Source organism: Oncorhynchus clarkii, chromosome 10, assembly GCF_045791955.1.
Source record: "Oncorhynchus clarkii lewisi isolate Uvic-CL-2024 chromosome 10, UVic_Ocla_1.0, whole genome shotgun sequence".
Taxonomy (NCBI): domain Eukaryota; kingdom Metazoa; phylum Chordata; class Actinopteri; order Salmoniformes; family Salmonidae; genus Oncorhynchus; species Oncorhynchus clarkii.
The window spans coordinates 53728320-53745684 of NC_092156.1; the positions used below are offsets into that span (position 1 = coordinate 53728320).

Consider the following 17365-nt stretch of genomic DNA (forward strand, 5'->3'; position numbering starts at 1 on the left):
GTTAAAAGCCTTCTCAGTGCCTCTGTAAGCGCTAGCACACTCATCAATACACAGACAATATATAGTGTTTCTCAGCCAATCACAAAGCCCTAATGAAGCCTAAATGTGTTGTAATGAAGGATGTTGTATGATGTCTGGGTGTTCCATGTAACGTTGGGCATTGCAAAACAGGCAAACAAATGAGCCTCTTGCCACTGCTATTAATCAAATGTGCTAACTGAAAATGTCAGTAGGCCTACTGTGTCATTGTTTCCCATCTGCTGTTAATTCCAAACAATGTCTATTTCACATCTACATTTATGGCAATAACATTCTCTGTGTGTAACTGTGTGAGTTTGGCATATTACCTCTGACCTTGTATTGTCAGTGGATCACAGACCAGCTAATAAGGGTCTCCCTCACAACGTTTTTATATCAAATCACATTATTTGAGGAATTTACTTTGATCGAATTTCTATCAGGTACGACAGAAAAATAAAATGATTAAAACAATGAATCAGGGTAATTGTATACTAGGCTACTATTAAGTGTTGATACTTACTCAGTGCTAAGGATAGATAACTAGAGTAATCAAAAGGGGACCAGAAGCTTAGCCGGTCCGTAAAACCCTCAAATTCAGACAAACAAAAGGTGTAATGGGTACTCATTCAAAATAATCTCACACAAAGCTTACTAGATATCTAGAGTATCTGACTTTATACTGAAGTTATAGATTAGAGGTTCGCAAACGATTATGTTATCACCCATTTGCAACGTGTCTTTCAAAATTGTCTTGTTATTAGCCACCAAACAACATATTTCATCATGTGCTACCCAAGAGGAACTGGTAGTGGGTCTTGACCCTTTTTTGGAAACACCAAATACCCTGGAATTGACTATGAATTCCGAAGTTTTGTGGATTTCATATTTGTTCATATTTGTGTTAGAACTTGTAGCGACATCCACCTTATGTCAGAGAGGTTTCACTCTTGTTTTGAAAGCATCGCAAATACTTTGTCAAACAAACAGAACACAACAGACAAAGACATACACAATGATGGATCTTAACTTATTTCATTTATTGAAAATGGAATAATCAGCTCTGAACAGCAGCTAATGTCAACATATGTGATGTAAACAAGGTGGAGACATGAGAGTCCTTCTGGCGCCCATCTCATTTTCCACCTGCTGCTGGGGCTGGGGCGGGAGCTGCAGCAGGAGTTGCGGCTGGAGCGGCAGCGAGTCTGGCCAATAGGAAGGGCAGGAGGGCCATCAGGGCAGAGTTACTTTGGGGAGGCTGGGCGTAAGGGAAGAATGACGGGTACTGAGGCTGCTGAGGCTGCTGATAAGGATAGAATCCCCCAACACCACGCCCATAACCCCTGAACATCTGTGGAGAGAGAGAGAGAGAGAGAGAGAGAGAGAGATGGATAAATTGTTCTGAACTCAAACAAACTAGTAATCATATTCAAATAGCAGCCCATACTAAAGTACTCTAATAGATAGAATACCTAATAAATAGCAATAGATAGTACTAAATATTACTGTACCTCATCACTAGCTGAGCGCTCCTCTCGATCATGTTTCTCAGACACCTGCACACACAAACAAAATCCCAGGATGAAGGATATTACAGTATAGAGTAATCAACACTCAAAGAGTGAACTTAAGTCCATCATATTGTAATAATTAATGTATTGTCATATTCCAATACATTGCAATCTGTGGAAACAGCAATCTCTTGGTGTATTGATTTGTAAATTGCAGTGTTGATGTTGTATTTCAAGAATTCTTACAGGAATGGAGGAACAAAGTCCAATCAGGCACATCACTAGGAATAGTAGTTTCATGGTCGCCATGGAATTCTTGAAATGAAGAATACGAATTGTGAATTCAAAGCTAGATAAAATACTGCAAGCCTAAATTCCACTACAGTATTCTTTGAATCTCTTACCTGTTCAAGTGAAGATGTAAAATGGTTGAAAAGTCAGAACTAAAGTTGTGACACTGATGCTGTATTGTAACTTAACAGCTAGTTTGTGCTTTTTATAGACCATTTCAGTCCAGTGCACCAATGAGCTTTCAGTCCCATGATCAAAGGTGTGTCCTGGAGATGTAAATGTGATGAAATTAGGCATTTGGTGGGTAATCCTACAAATCTATATATCCACAGTCCCCACAAAGAACAATGTCTCATCAGTATTAGGAAACCTTAGCAAAGATGAGACGTTTTGAAACTGTGGATGATTCATTCACATGGTTTTGGGGGATTGTGGAGGCTAAATGAACACATTTAAATAATGTTAGATAATGTATATTGATAAAATATTGTTTCAAATTGTATTACACCGCTTTCATTTCTCAAATAATGCAATATAGCTAAAGTCCCACCATTTATTTAGACCATTTACTTATCATACAATCTGATGTACCACACTTTTTTTTCACAATTTCCACAAACTTCATGAGCATTCATCAGAGAACTGGAGAGACATACAATGTAGCTTGAAATATATATCTATTTTTAATTGAACATAAAGACATAAAGGAATCACACTTCATTATGTAAAGTGTGGGGTTCCACAGAGTGCTGAATGTTCATTCTGCGTGATGCAGGATATGAAGGGACAGCAGTTACTCTCTGGGAGTTCCATTAAATACCTGCTAGATTGAAAAGTGAATTAATTAATATATAGGATATTACATTTAATTTGTCACGTTGGGGGACTGGTGCAGGGGTTGAGGCAGGTGCAGGGGCTGGTTCAGGGGTTGGGGCTGGTGCAGGGGTTGAGGCAGGTGCAGGGGCTGGTTCAGGGGTTGGGGCTGGTGCAGGGGTTGAGGCAGGTGCTGGGGCTGGTTCAGGGGTTGAGACAGGTGCTGGGTCTGGTTCAGGGGTTGAGTCAGTTGCTGGGGCTGGTTCAGGGGTTGGGGCAGGTGCTGGGGCGGGTGCTGGGGTTGAGGCAGGTGCTGGGACTGGTTCAGGGGTTGGGGCAGGTGCTGGGGCTGGTTCAGGGGTTGAGGCAGGTGCTGTGGCTGGTTCAGGGGTTGAGGCAGGTGCTGGGGCTGGTTCAGGGGTTGAGGCAGGTGCTGGGGCTGGTTCAGGGGTTGGGGCAGGTGCTGGGGCTGGTTCAGGGGTTGGGGCAGGTGCTGGGGCTGGTTCAGGGGTTGAGGCAGGTGCTGGGGCTGGTTCAGGGGTTGAGGCAGGTGCTGGGGCTGGTTCAGGGGTTGGGGCTGGTGCCGGGGTTGGGGCTGGTTCAGGGGTTGGGGCTGGTTCAGGGGTTGAGGCAGGTGCTGGGCTGGTTCAGGGGTTGGGACAGGTGCTGGGGCTGGTACTGGGGTTGAGGCAGGTTCTGGGGCTGGTTCAGGGGTTGTGGCGGGTGCTGGGGCTGGTTCAGGGGTTGAGGCAGGTGCTGTGGCTGGTTCAGGGGTTGAGGCAGGTGCTGGGGCTGGTTCAGGGGTTGAGGCAGGTGCTGGGGCTGGTTCAGGGGTTGTGGCAGGTGCTGGGGCTGGTTCAGGGGCTGGGGCAGGTGCTGTGGCTGGTTCAGGGGTTGAGGCAGGTGCTGGGGCTGGTTCAGGGGTTGAGGCAGGTGCAGGGGCTGGTTCAGGGGTTGGGGCTGGTGCAGGGGTTGAGGCAGGTGCAGGGGCTGGTTCAGGGGTTGGGGCTGGTTCAGGGGTTGAGGCAGGTGCAGGGGCTGGTTCAGGTGCTGGGGCTGGTTCAGGGGTTGAGGCAGGTGCAGGGGCTGGTTCAGGGGTTGGGGCTGGTGCAGGGGTTGAGGCAGGTGCTGGGGCTGGTTCAGGGGTTGAGACAGGTGCTGGGTCTGGTTCAGGGGTTGAGGCAGTTGCTGGGGCTGGTTCATGGGTTGGGGCTGGTGCAGGGGTTGAGGCAGGTGCTGGGGCTGGTTCAGGGGTTGAGACAGGTGCTGGGTCTGGTTCAGGGGTTGAGGCAGTTGCTGGGGCTGGTTCAGGGGTTGGGGCAGGTGCTGGGGCTGGTTCAGGGGTTGGGGCAGGTGCTGGGGCTGGTTCAGGGGTTGAGGCAGGTGCTGGGGCTGGTTCAGGGGTTGAGGCAGGTGCTGGGGCTGGTTCAGGGGTTGGGGCTGGTGCCGGGGTTGGGGCTGGTTCAGGGGTTGGGGCTGGTTCAGGGGTTGAGGCAGGTGCTGGGTCTGGTTCAGGGGTTGAGGCAGGTGCTGGGGCTGGTTCAGGGGTTGGGACAGGTGCTGGGGCTGGTATTGGGGTTGAGGCAGGTTCTGGGGCTGGTTCAGGGGTTGTGGCAGGTGCTGGGGCTGGTTCAGGGGTTGAGGCAGGTGCTGTGGCTGGTTCAGGGGTTGAGGCAGGTGCTGGGGCTGGTTCAGGGGTTGAGGCAGGTGCTGGGGCTGGTTCAGGGGTTGGGGCAGGTGCTGGGGCTGGTTCAGGGGTTGGGGCAGGTGCTGGGGCTGGTTCAGGGGTTGAGGCAGGTGCTGGGGCTGGTTCAGGGGTTGAGGCAGGTGCTGGGGCTGGTTCAGGGGTTGGGCCTGGTGCCGGGGTTGGGGCTGGTTCAGGGGTTGGGGCTGGTTCAGGGGTTGGGGCTGGGGATGGGGCTGGTTCAGGGGTTGGGGCTGGCTCAGGGGTTGGGGCTGGTGCAGGGGCTGGTGCCGGGGTTGGGGCTGGTGCAGGGGCTGGTGCCGGGGTTGGGGCTGGTGCAGGGGCTGGTGCCGGGGTTGGGGCTGGTGCAGGGGCTGGTGCAGGGGCTGAGTCTGGTGCAGGGGTTAGGGCAGGTGCAGGTGTAAATAATTTCTGCTCATAATCTGTGGAGCTATGGAACGTACCTCCTTGGAGTTTGAGTTAGAGTTGGAGTCAGAGCTGGAACGTGCAACTCTCAAATGATCCACATCAGCCTGAAAAATAATAATTTTGTACATGTAAATATGCCTATATATGAATATATTTAAAAAATGATATCGAAAATATAAATAAAATATGATATAATGTAGAATACTACGTAATTTGGGCCATATCTATTGTATGTTTATTTTTGTTAAACTCACAGGAACAGTCAATGACAGGCCCAGGAGGTATCCCAGAAAGATTGTAGCCTTCATCATCATCTTGGTGGTCAGTTCTAAAAACATATTAAGGAGCAAAAGCAGCTTAGATGACCTTTTTGTTTTTGTTCTGAATGCTGAAATAGCATGTGAACACCACAGCATAAGTATATTTACCAACGTTCAAAAGCCCTGCTTTACGACCAATTCTCTTACCTTTGAGTCACAGTTCATTTCAGCAGTTGATCAGGTGTAATGATGCGAAGACAATGAGCTATACCCAGTCGGTGGGTTCAATTTAAATAGAGTTAAGAGCACTGATGTCACAACCCCTAATACTAAGCGATATTATTGTGAAAATAATCATGATGTTTAATTTTCTGAAATCTTTAAACTCTCTGTTGAAGGATAGGTGTGGGTAATAGTAAGTGATTTACATTATAACTTCACAGATGAGTCACATGTCAAATATTGGATATAAAACACAACCATGTGGTAACAGTTCACAGTCATTTTCATGAATAAACCTTTTATAAATAGTGTTTATTATTAGTAAATGGTATATCATTATTTAAAAACATGTATAAATATTATAAGTATACAATGCATAAGCATATAAAATGTGTTATAATATATTAATTTCAAACATTTCTGAACATTTATTAGAATAAATGTCATAAATGTTAATATAAAGACAAAATATCAACTACATCCAGCTAATCGCTGAAATAATTGTTGAATGTGTGATAGAAATGGATATTAATCATTTTGAAAACACATGCAGTTCCAGTGTTTTGCAAACAAACACCCTCTTAGCTCCCCACCATTAAATGTTGCCCAAACATCATGGGAAGTATTTGAGTCACCAGCTTAAAAAGTATAATAGGCAACACAATCCGCACCTTGCCACGACAAATGTCCAACTGTTTTTCTTTCTTTCAAGTATATGTTGCTCCAGGCAAAAACATTCATTTAGGATCATGTTCAAGAGTTCACACATTTCAAAGGCATCCGTATTTGTAGAGAAGTAAACTATTAAACACTGAACAAAAATGTTAACACAACATGTAAAGTGTTGGTCCCATTTTTCATGAGCTGATATAAAATATCCAATACATTTTCCAGATGCACAAAAAGCTTATTTCTCTCAAATTTTGTTTACATCCCTATTAGTGAGCATTTCTCTTTTACCAAGATAATCCATCCACCTGACAGGAGTGGCATATCATCAATCTGATTCAACCATATGATCATTACACAGCTGCACCTTGCGCTGGTGACAGTTAATGGTCACTCTAAAATGTGCAGTTTTATCACCCAACACAATGCCACGGATGTCTCAAGTTTTGAGGGAGCGTGCAATTGGCATGCTGACCGCAGGAATGTCCACCAGAGCTGCTGAATATTCATGTTCATGTTCATTTCTCTACCATTAGCCACCTCCAACTTTATTTTAAAGAATTTGTCAGCATGCCCAACCGGCCTCACAACCGCAGACGACGTGTAACCATGCCAGCCCAGGACATCCGGCTTCTTCACCTGTGGGATGGTCTGAGACCAGCCACCAGGGCAACTGATGAAACTGGTTTACACAACCAAAGAATTTCCGCACCAACTGTCAAAAACCGTCTTAGGGAAGCTCATCGGAATGCTTGTTGTCCTCACCAGGGTCTTGACCTTACTGCAGTTCTTGACCTTACTACAGACCTCCGTGAGCCAATCAATGCTCACCTTCGATGGTCACTGGCAGAGGTGGAGAGGTGTGCTCTTCACGGATGAATCCCAGTTTCAACTATACCTGGCAGATGGCACACGCATGGCGAGCGGTTTGCCAATGTCAACATTGTGAACCGAGTGTCCCATGGTGCCGGTGGGGTTATGGTATGGTCAGACATAAGCTATAGACAACAAACATAATTGCATTTGAATGCACAGCGATACCGTGATGAGATCTTGAGGCCCATTGTCGTGTAATTCATCTGCCGCCATCACCTAATGTTTCAGCATGATAATGCACAGTCCATGTCGCAAGGAACTGTACATAATTCCTGGAAGCTGAAAATGTCCCAGTTCTTCCATGGTCTGCACACTCACCAGACATGTCACCCATTGAGCATGTTTGGGATGCTCTGGATTGACGTGTATGACAGCGTGTTACAGTCCCGTCAATATCCAGCAACTTAGCACAACCGTTGAAGAGGAGTGGGACAACATTCCATAGGCCTACTTGTTTTTAAAGGTACAGTGCATTCGGAAAGTATTCAGACCCCTTCCCTTTTTGCACATTTTGTTACATTACAGTCTTATTCTAAAATGGATTATACACATTTTTTCCTCGTCAATCTACACACAATACCCCATAATGACAAAGTGAAAACAGGATTTTAGACATTTTTGCAAATTAATTCAAAATAAAAAACAGAAAACCTTATTTGCATTAGTATTCTGACCCTTTGCTATTAGACTCGAAATTGAGCTCAGGTGCATCCTGTTTCCTTTGATCATCCTTTTGATGTTTCTACAACTTGATTGGAGTCCACCTGTGGTAAATTTAATTGATTGGACATTATTTGGAAAGGCACACGCCTGTCTATGTAAGGTCCCACAGTTGACAGTGCATGTCAGAGCAAAAACCAAGCCATAAGGTCGAAGGAATTGTCCGTAGAGATAGGTAGGATTGGATTGTGGCTAGACACAGATGGGAGAACCTTCCAGAAGGACAACCATCTCTGCAGCACTCCACCAATCATGCCTTTATGGTAAAGTGGCCAGATGGAAGCCACTTATCAGTAAAAAGCATATGACAGCCTGTATGCAGTTTGCCAAAAGGCACCTAAAGGACACTCAGACCATGAGAAACAAGATTCTCTAGTCTGATGATCCAATATTGAACTCTTTGCTTTGAATGCCAAGCCTCACTTTTGGAGGAAACCATCCCTACGGTAAAACCACCCCTACGGTGAAGCATGGGGGTGGCAGCATCATACTGTGGGGATGTTTTTCAGAAGCATGGACTGGGAGACCAGTCAGGATCGAGGGAAATATGAACGGAGCAAATTTCAGAGATCCTTGATGAAAACCTGCTCCAGAGCGCTCAGGACCTCAGACTGGGGCAAAGGTTCACCTTCCAACAGCACAACGACCCTAAGCACACAGCCAAGACAACACAGGATTGGCTTCGGGACAAGTCTCTGAATGTCCTTAGTGGCCCGGCCAGAGCCTGGACTTGAACCCGATCAAACATCTCTGGAGAGACCTGAAAATAGCTGTGTAGCGATGCTCCCCATTCAACCTGACAGAGTTTGAGAGAATCTGCAGAGAAGAATGGGAGAAACTCCCCAAATACACATGTGCCAAGCTTGTAGCGTCATACCCAAGAAGACTCAAGGCTGTAATCGCTGCCTAAGGTGCTTCAATAAATTACTGAGTAAAGGGTCTGAATACTTATATAAATGTGATTTTTCAGATTAGTTTTTCTACAAATTTGACGGAATATCTAAATACCTGCATTTGCTTTGTCATTGTGGGGTATTGTGTGTAGACTGATGAGGGGGAAAAACAATTTAATCCATTTTAGAATAAGGCTGTAACGTAACAAAATGTGGGAAAAGTTCAATGGGTCTGATTACTTTCCGAATGCACTGTATCTGTGACCAACAGATGCATATATATGTATTCCCATGTGAAATCCATAATGAATTTCTTTCAATTGACTGATTTTCTTATTTGAACCTTAACTAAGTAAAATCTTTGAAAATGTTGCATGTTGCATTTATATTTTTTGTTCAGTGTACATTATACAATTTAAATACACTTATATGAGCTACTGTCAGACTGTCATTGCAATCAAAGGGCTCTTTCTGTTGGCAAACTGGCATTGCACGACTCAATGTCAATGAAATACCTCTTTAGCAAAGCCTGCGTGATAATTGCCCTATTGCACACATCAAAACATTCGTCATAGGCTGTGTTTTCTCAAGCAGTATAGAGATTGCTCAACACTTCATGTCTAATATAAGTGTCCATAGGTAGGAGCTTAGAGCACAAAGAGACTTCCAAGGTGAAGGTAAGTGCTAGGGAGAAACACTGGGTTTAGAATAGACAGGTTGTTTTCAAGCAATCTGGTGGCAAAAATGACTTGGTGTTTTTAATGTTAAAACTACTGTTTTCAGTAATGTGTTTTCAGTGTTAAACAACTTTGTGTTTGCAGTGTTAAAATGGATTTTCAATGTTAAAACCTCTTAAGGATCGGACCCTTAAAAAAAAAAAATAGCCTAAAATAACATACCCAAATCTCTCTGCCTGTAGCTCAGGACCTGAAGGAATGAAATGCATATTATTGACACCATTTGAAAGGAAACACTTTGAAGTTTGTGGAAATGTGAAATTAATGTAGGAGAATATAACACATTAGAGCTGGTAAAAGATGGCAGTAGTGTATGTGCAAAGTTTACACTGATCCAAAGAACCATTGCACTTCTGTTCAAAATGTTGTATCAAGACTGCCCAAATGTGCCTAATTGGTTTATTAATACATTTTCAAGTTCATAACTGTGCACTCTCCTCAAACAATAGCATGGTATTATTTCACTGTAATAGCTACTGTAAATTGGGCAGTGCAGTTAGGTTAACATGAATTTAAACTTTCTGCCCATGTCAGATATGTCTATGTCCTGGGAAATGTTCTTGTTACAACCTCATGCTAATCACATTAGCCTACGTTAGCTCATTCGTCCCGTGAGGGGGCACCGATCCTGTATTAAACAACTTTGTGTTTTCAGTGTTAGCAATATCAGTGTTAAACAACTTTGTGTTTTCAGTGTTTAAATATGAATAATTGTCTTACAGGCATATAGGAAGCAATGGAGGACCTCTGTGTTGTCATTTTACTTTTCTCGGCTGTGGCTACACGTGTGAGTAAATAGTCAAGAGAGAATAGAGAATAATCCAAAAAAATATATGGGTGCAATGCATTAGGTTTATTAATATTCAGCACGGCAGATCATGTACTTTATTAAATTGTGATTTATTTTTCCCAGGCTGACCCATGGAGACAATTGCAACAGGGAGACAGTCGATTCCTCCCATTTGGCAGACCTCAACAAAGTCCAGACAGACACCCTATGAGAGTAAGAAAAAAAGGTCAAAGAGATTTCCAAGAGATCCAAGAGACCTAAATCAAAGTCAATCAAGATTTAGAGAAAAACAGACAATTCTAGATTTTACTTTGTTTTCTTACTTAATGGTTATATCTGAAGCTCATATTATTTTCCTTTACTTTGTCAAGCCCAATGGTAGAGATCCCTGGATGAAGGATGGTTCCCTCCCTCCATTTGGGGGCCAGCCAATAGGTGGAGGAGGAGAGAACTCTAGACCAATCGGTGGAGGACCTACGTGGCAAGGATGGGATATGGGTGGAACTGGTAACCCAGGATGGGTATGATGGCCTTCTAATTTGATTAACAAATGTGATTTTCCCAAACTACTAAATCATTGTATCTACTAGTAGTAATAGTTATGATATAGTACTTTTTACTTGACTGAATTTATTTTGTGTAGCCCGACCAGGATCAAATGCCCCCTTGGTACCCAAACAGACCCTCTGGAGGCCCAGGAAGTGGGGACACTCAGCGACTAATGGGAGGGCCCGAGTCTGGAGGACCCCTCGACTACCCTGATCGGGATTATAAAAGGGTATGTCGTGTCTGATTATTTTCTATTCTATTTATGTAATTTATTGCTTTTTCAATGTTTTTTCTTCTCATATGCTGTTTTTGTGATCGTTTTATTGCCATGATATACTCAGGTCTCATTTTGGAAACGTGATTTGTAATCTCAATATGATCTCCTGAATAAATAAAGGATACAAATATAAAAGCTGTCAGGGATCCTCCATCAATTGAAAATCTATTGTTAATTAACATGTATAATGTGATGCTCGCTCCTGGTCAAGAGAGAGGATGAAGGTCAATGGTGGAACCAGGGAACCATGAGAAGAGACCGAGGATCATCATCCCCTGCCGATCTTCCACCTGTGACAGTGAGTAAACGGTGTAATGGCAACCTCCATGCAACCTGCTATGAATACAATCACCGATTCCACTTAAGATTCTTAACTGATTGTAGAACTAGAATTTAATGTTTCTCTCTCTCTCTCAATAGGGATCTGACTTTGGGTATGCTCCCAATGGACCTGGACCGCACCCTGGCCAGGGCCCCCCTCGCGGGCCAGGGTCCCGATGGCGTAGACCTGCAGGGCCCCCAAGAGGAGGAAGACCCAACATGAGGAACCTTGATGCAAGGGTAAGACATTTTTTAAACTTTTATTTCAGACTATATTGGAAAGTACTAGCCTGGCGGTCCATTTTGTTAGTGTGTTAGCCAATGTATCCCTCTCTGTCTTTCTGTTGTTAAAAGCGCATAGATTATGTGACGCTGGCTAGGAGACGACAGAACTAATTAGCTTTGATATAATGAAGGGTGTTGTGTCTCTTTATCTCCCCAGCCTGACAGGAACCCCATTCGCCCCTCAGCTGTTCCATCTGGAGCAGGTGGACGGCCCCCGTTTGATGACACCTTCTTAGGAGGAAGACTGTTGCAACCTGAGATGGTGGTAGGTTGTTAATAGATCCTGGTTATGTCATAACCCGGCATTAGGTTTAACGTAGACAAAATTAACTTATGTCCATTTTTTTAATGTTTTAGGGCAACAGAGAATTCATCCCCATCTTTCAGGTACAGTACCTTGGCCATTGGTAATTAATGTATGTCAATGAAGAACATCGCTTTGTGAATACAGACATATGGGTAATGAGATATGTATAATTTATTGTTAAATATGATGTTATTCCTTGTTATTATATTTATTCATTTAGAAATTCTTGAGAAATTAGAATTTAAAAAATAAATAATGTTATGGTTCTTTTACAGGCTGACAATGTGACTTTACAGGTAAGATGATGTTTTTACTATCAAAAACTGAATGGATTTACATACTTAAAATCATATTGAAACAAAATGCTTTTTTTCTTTCCCAGAATGCAAGTGGTCTGCCCCTGAAAGAGGTAAATAATGAATTTGCCTGAATGATCTAAGATAGAATTGTTATCATATATTATACATGCGTTAATTGTCCCAGTATCATACAGTGTATGTCGTCTATATCTGTTCATGTGGCGAACATGTTTCCCTTTGTAGGGTGAGAACATTTTCCTGCTGCCAAAGGTGAGGAATTCACACTAACAATGATTTATTTTAGTATTATGATGGCTGGAGTACGGCATGATGGAATTGTGTAAAACAAATACTGTATTTTCTTTACTATCAGGGAGGACGAGGAACACCCCCACCAAGGGTATGGACTAGCCTCTCATTCCATGTTAGCTTAATTCTATGACTCTGAAGTATTGTAGGCAACATAGCAGGAAGTATGCCATTGTACTGTATATAACAGATAAGTAAACTGTAATATGTTTTACAGCATGGACATAAAAGACCTCAAGAATTAGGGGTATGACGAGATATTCCGTTTTAAATCATATTCTAGTACATTTTGCTGTGAACTTTGGTGTGAAGTGTGAATTTCTTGAAAGAACTTGAAAAGCAGTTGATATTTTTTCTGTGTCCCTGGTTTTGATAGTTTGGATACCCACACTCATCTGGTTTTCAGGTAAGTGTCCTAATGAACCTTTAAACTATTTTGTTATATATTTACAATGCTGAATAAATAGAAAACAAGTTGATTTGAAGATTTGAGAACTAGCAAAACATTTCGTTTTTTTTCTCTCAGTTCCAACCTTACCTGAAGCTCATCTACAACCCCTCAGCTACAGTATGTATACATTTATGATTTAACATCAACAAAATACCACAATGCAAATATGTTATGTGAGATTTTATCTTTTTTCTTAATTAAGAAATATACTTTACACATGTTTTAAATGTTTATCTGTTCTTTTCCCTGCAGAATAAAATCTCATTTGAATATGGGATAACAACACTTGTAAGTATTGGCTGTTTACTAAACATGCTTCTTATTGAGATTTTAATATTCCCTTTCAGCTTTAGTGTCATCATGAATGAATATTGTCAAATGTAGCAATATTGTTTATTTTTCAATCAAATGTCACTCACAATACCATCTAAAACATGATTTGAATCCTTCAACCTTTATCCCAAGCTCCCATCGTTCATGAAGGTAAGAAATTACTAATGACATTGTTGTATCTGTATTCCTACAATAAAATAATGTATTTCATTTCTTAAACCATGATATGATTGATCTATCTGCAGGCTGAAGAGACAAAGGCTTGGGAAGAGGAAGGAAAATAATATGGTGGATACAAGGTGTGTTAAACACTTTGCCTAGGCGTTTCCTTGCAATGCATCATCTATTTCTTTATCCTTTTCTGACTTCTTCTTCCCTGTTTACAGGGAGAAGAAGCCCAAGCCTTGCATCTGGATTGGAAACGTCGATTGGAATGAGATTACATTTTCGACATATTTTCATATCTATCTGGAGTACATTCAACTTTACAGATTACATTTGGATATTTAGTTGCTAAATGTTTTCCTAAATACTAATACATTTCTTAACTCATGAAACCAAACAACCTTTAGTTTTAGCCTAACAATATTTGATTTTACTCATGGGTGTGGGGAGGTGGGCCTCTTTCTGTCCAGTAAGGTAATTTCTGGACAATATTTCTGTCCAATTAGGGGACCCCTTTTGGCTCAAGAGCACCCCCAGTGGCAAGATATGTGTAGCCTCTTTAGAACCTATTTCTAACTATACAGTACATGGCAGGTGTTGGTGGAGGTTACTTCTGTGATATAATTTGACACTTTCTCAATCAATTGCTCTATAACATTCATTAAAACTTCCAGCATGCAAACTAAGAACTCTTGTTTTTGTGTGCATACAAAGTACAATTGACAACTGTGATTTTGCTTGATAATAGATTTATTTGACAATAGAAAATGTATCAAATTGTAACTGACAACATATCTTATATTAATATAGGAGTAGGAATGTGAGATTGATGTGCCGATCCCTGAAAATGAAAAAAAAAACACTTAAATGGAAGTACAGTATACTACTGATCTGAATACATTTCAGGTGTTTAGTTGAAGAAATGTTTCCTTCCCATAATAAAAACCTGGAAATGGCCCTAATGTTACCCTACCTCAATTTCATTTGACCCCACATGCAATTTTATGGCTCAAACAGGAAAGAGAAGTTGGGATGACCCTGTAAAAAAAAAAATTCAAGATGACATTATCACAAGTACAACATATGTTTCATATCACATACTAAAATCTATATATACAATGTATACATACTATAATATATTATATGTTATATTAGCATTGTTATAGTCATAGTAAAAGAAGTAGAGGTCATACCTCATCTACGCCAGGGTCAACTGTGTCTCCACGGTGATCTGGTGGAGGGTTGGCAGCCTCTGTCTGGAATCCTTTAGGCCATGTCTATCAACAACACAAAAATACAGTTAGATATCACACAGCTCAGTCTACGTCAACAGCCCTCACATAGAGGACACATTAATGTTATCCATATATGATTCAGACACAGTAGTAAGCGCTTACTTACCTTTCCTGGTGCCTGAGGTTGGGCAGCCTGCTGCAATTATGAAATGGTAATAATAATTATTAAGATACTCTGTCTGACCTGTTGAATTTTCGAATTATAAAATTATTGTTAGTTTAAAATGAAACTAAAATCATGAAATTATGACATACTATCGGTTCATTGTCTCTAATTTCCATTCTGTTGAGAATATTTCACTGCACTTTAAACTGCCGTATTCAAATATTTTATTCTCCTGGAGCCGCAATGCTTATGCATAGGTTTCACTGAAATGAATATGAACGTCTCACACTCTGCAAAAGTCACTCGTCTAGTGTAACAGGCCTGTATGAGGGGAAGGGAGAGCACACCCATGTAATGACCCCTCCTCACCTGTAGTGGGAGCTGTGGTTTCTGAGGGGTCTTCTCCAAGTTCAGCTGGTTCTGCCCGTTGTTCTGGTTAGGCTGGGGGTAGTTGGGGTAACCGTAAGACATGTAGTAGGGGTAGCCCTAGGGAAGATACACTTGTGAAAGTTAATAGTCTTAAAGGATCAAAAAGTGTGATGATGATATGTTTGATATGCAAAACACATCAGGATCACACATTTAGCTTTTTAGTGCTCTATCTTGAAAACTTTACTGTTGACATGCCCAATTTGTGGGGACCATATCAACAGTGAACTACTAAGAAAATGCAACACAGAAATGGAGGGTAAAAGTGATCCTTTAGTCTGAATAAAGAGTGTATATCATCTCTTACAGTGAATACAAGATGCACCTTGAGGAACAAATCACACTGAAAGAGGGAAACTCCACTGTACCTGCATTCTTGGTTGCTGGGGAAATGAAAATGATGGGTAGTATTGAGGAAACTGGGGAACCCCCTTCAGGATAATAGAAAATAAATACAACTTCAACAAATACTGGAAAGACTTTGCCAATTAGTAGTGGATTACCTGACACGTGGTATTTCATTGAATTACATTGAATTTGTATAAAAACATAGACAAACTGACTTCAGGAAAAAAATATGTGTATTCATTAGTAGAGGCTGGGAAGCCTTTTGTCATTGGTATCCATCAAAAACATTGGTATTTCAATGAACTTGTGTGAAAACATACACAGACCAACTAACTGATCTGAAATGGTACAGTAGCCTACCTGTGCAGGGTTGTGAGGTTGCTGGGGGTTATTGGGGTTGTTGGGGTCCTGGGGGGCCCCAGGCTGCTCCTGTTGGGCATTGGCGTACAGTATGGGGGGCAGCTGGTTCCCCTGTGTAGGGAACATCATCTGGGGGCCGAAAGGGCCTCCCACCTGGGGGTTAAAGTTCACCATCTGGGGGAGACCAAGTTCAGGCTGCTGCTGGATCACGTACTGGGGCATGAATGGAGACGCCTGAACAAACAAGGTTGGGTAAAAGATCTGTCTCTGACCTAAGATCATTTCAAAGCTTTGTGGACCGAAGTTGTGATGAGCAATTGAATGAACAATTCGGCTGATGTGCCAAAGCTGAAAATATGTGTAGTTAAAGGTAAAGTGGGAATGGAAACTGCTCACTGGAGACCATTTTGAACTATTATGCTGTCTGCAAATGTGGCTAATGATATCAATCTTCTTTACTACAGTATGTCTATAGCATTATCATGGCTAATGATTTCTACCTCGATTGCGTTAGATTGGATTGGTTCAGTACCTGCATTTGTGTTTGCCCAAAGCCTACACCTGTCAGGGTCAGTCCATTCAACCGCAGGATCTGTAAAGGATGGGTGAGCAGCCAGAAAATGTTTCTAACAACCGTTACTCCACATTGCATTGTATTTTACTGCACAACAATTTGAAAGAAAAATCACGAACAACAAATGCAATGTCAAGAGTTACAGACAAAAACATATGGGACAATTCAATGTACCTCATTGCTGTTACTTGCGAGGATTCCAATTTGCTGTTGGTATAGCTTTAAAAAAGCAACAAAAACAGTTTGTTATGATTCATTTTGAAGTGTAGCACTCGCTATAAATGAAGGAATATTCAAGTAACGTGTGAAACTCACAGGAAGTGAAAGGCTAGCACCCAAAAGGCAGACCAAAACAGTTACAGTCTGCGGCTTCATGATATCCTACAATGAAGACAGAACAAATGTAGTTTATATCTGACATCTCAATACCATCTTGTAACCATCTTGAGCATGTTGTATGTGATGCATACTTATTTTTTTTTAACTATTTTTGATTATACAGAAGCAAGTCATAGCCCATGACAGTATTACCTTATCAGAGAACGTCAGCTTCAGCCTATCTTCTTTCTTTCCAGTGTGTTCTTTATTTCTCTGTCCAGGCTACTGTGTCTCTCCTACTTTTAAACTATCTCTGTCTTCCCACTTGAGCTGTCATGTCCCAGACACACACAGACTATGGTCAAAATGACGCACAGGCTCTTTGAGATGACATCACTCTCAGACTCAGACAGTTACGGTGCAGATATATGCTGCTGTATCATTATGGACTGACCATAAGTCAAAATGAATCTCATGCCTGGACATTATCTATCGTGTCGTACACCAATTCTAATGTTATTGTCTAATATGTTGACTCTACAGTATATGACACAAAGTAGGTGGATGAAAGGTGGATAACAGTCAACCTCTGTCCCATTATTTCAATCGGTATTCTGCCCCTACAGTATGTTCACAATATATAGAACATCTCCTATTATACATCACTTTCCCTATATTGGCCTAAAAAACCTGGAACTCAATGCCCCTGATGACCATGAGTCTGCA

The 17365-nt window shown here is 42.0% G+C and overlaps 3 protein-coding genes and 1 long non-coding RNA gene across 5 annotated transcripts; 1 reads left to right on the forward strand and 3 right to left on the reverse strand.

Moving 5' to 3' along the window:
• Positions 1–1529: 1529 nt before the first annotated feature.
• LOC139419826 (uncharacterized) lies at positions 1530–1983 on the reverse strand. Its single transcript, XR_011635440.1, has 3 exons — positions 1934–1983; positions 1776–1844; positions 1530–1574 (listed from the first exon to the last, which is right to left on the reverse strand). It is a non-coding gene; the product is annotated as an uncharacterized lncRNA (long non-coding RNA).
• Positions 1984–2685: 702 nt separating this feature from the next.
• LOC139419267 (uncharacterized) lies at positions 2686–6860 on the reverse strand. Its single transcript, XM_071169220.1, has 7 exons — positions 6796–6860; positions 6428–6579; positions 5001–5074; positions 4782–4850; positions 3313–4709; positions 3272–3275; positions 2686–3228 (listed from the first exon to the last, which is right to left on the reverse strand). Exons 1-7 carry the CDS (start codon positions 6858–6860, stop codon positions 2686–2688), a joined length of 2304 nt encoding a protein of 767 aa, XP_071025321.1.
• Positions 6861–9860: 3000 nt separating this feature from the next.
• Positions 9861–13209, forward strand: LOC139419268 (basic salivary proline-rich protein 3-like). Its single transcript, XM_071169221.1, has 17 exons — positions 9861–9910; positions 10037–10126; positions 10285–10434; positions 10557–10691; positions 10951–11037; positions 11160–11300; positions 11503–11610; positions 11703–11732; positions 11928–11948; positions 12035–12061; positions 12195–12221; positions 12325–12351; positions 12478–12507; positions 12637–12666; positions 12787–12828; positions 12964–12999; positions 13177–13209. Exons 2-17 carry the CDS (start codon positions 10121–10123, stop codon positions 13207–13209), a joined length of 930 nt encoding a protein of 309 aa, XP_071025322.1. The 5' UTR covers positions 9861–9910; positions 10037–10120.
• A 717-nt stretch (positions 13210–13926) lies between these two features.
• Positions 13927–16915, reverse strand: LOC139419657 (uncharacterized). Of its 2 annotated transcripts, none has more exons than XM_071169639.1 (11): positions 16853–16915; positions 16637–16702; positions 16496–16540; positions 16280–16339; positions 15748–15981; positions 15408–15470; positions 14980–15096; positions 14611–14640; positions 14403–14486; positions 14183–14247; positions 13927–14050 (listed from the first exon to the last, which is right to left on the reverse strand). In XM_071169639.1, exons 2-10 carry the CDS (start codon positions 16694–16696, stop codon positions 14212–14214), a joined length of 729 nt encoding a protein of 242 aa, XP_071025740.1. In that variant the 5' UTR covers positions 16697–16702; positions 16853–16915; the 3' UTR covers positions 13927–14050; positions 14183–14211. The 2 variants fall into 2 exon arrangements, with proteins under 2 accessions (XP_071025740.1, XP_071025741.1); XM_071169640.1 differs by having other exon boundaries at positions 13946–14050; positions 15748–15960.
• Between the last annotated feature and the right edge of the window lie 450 nt (positions 16916–17365).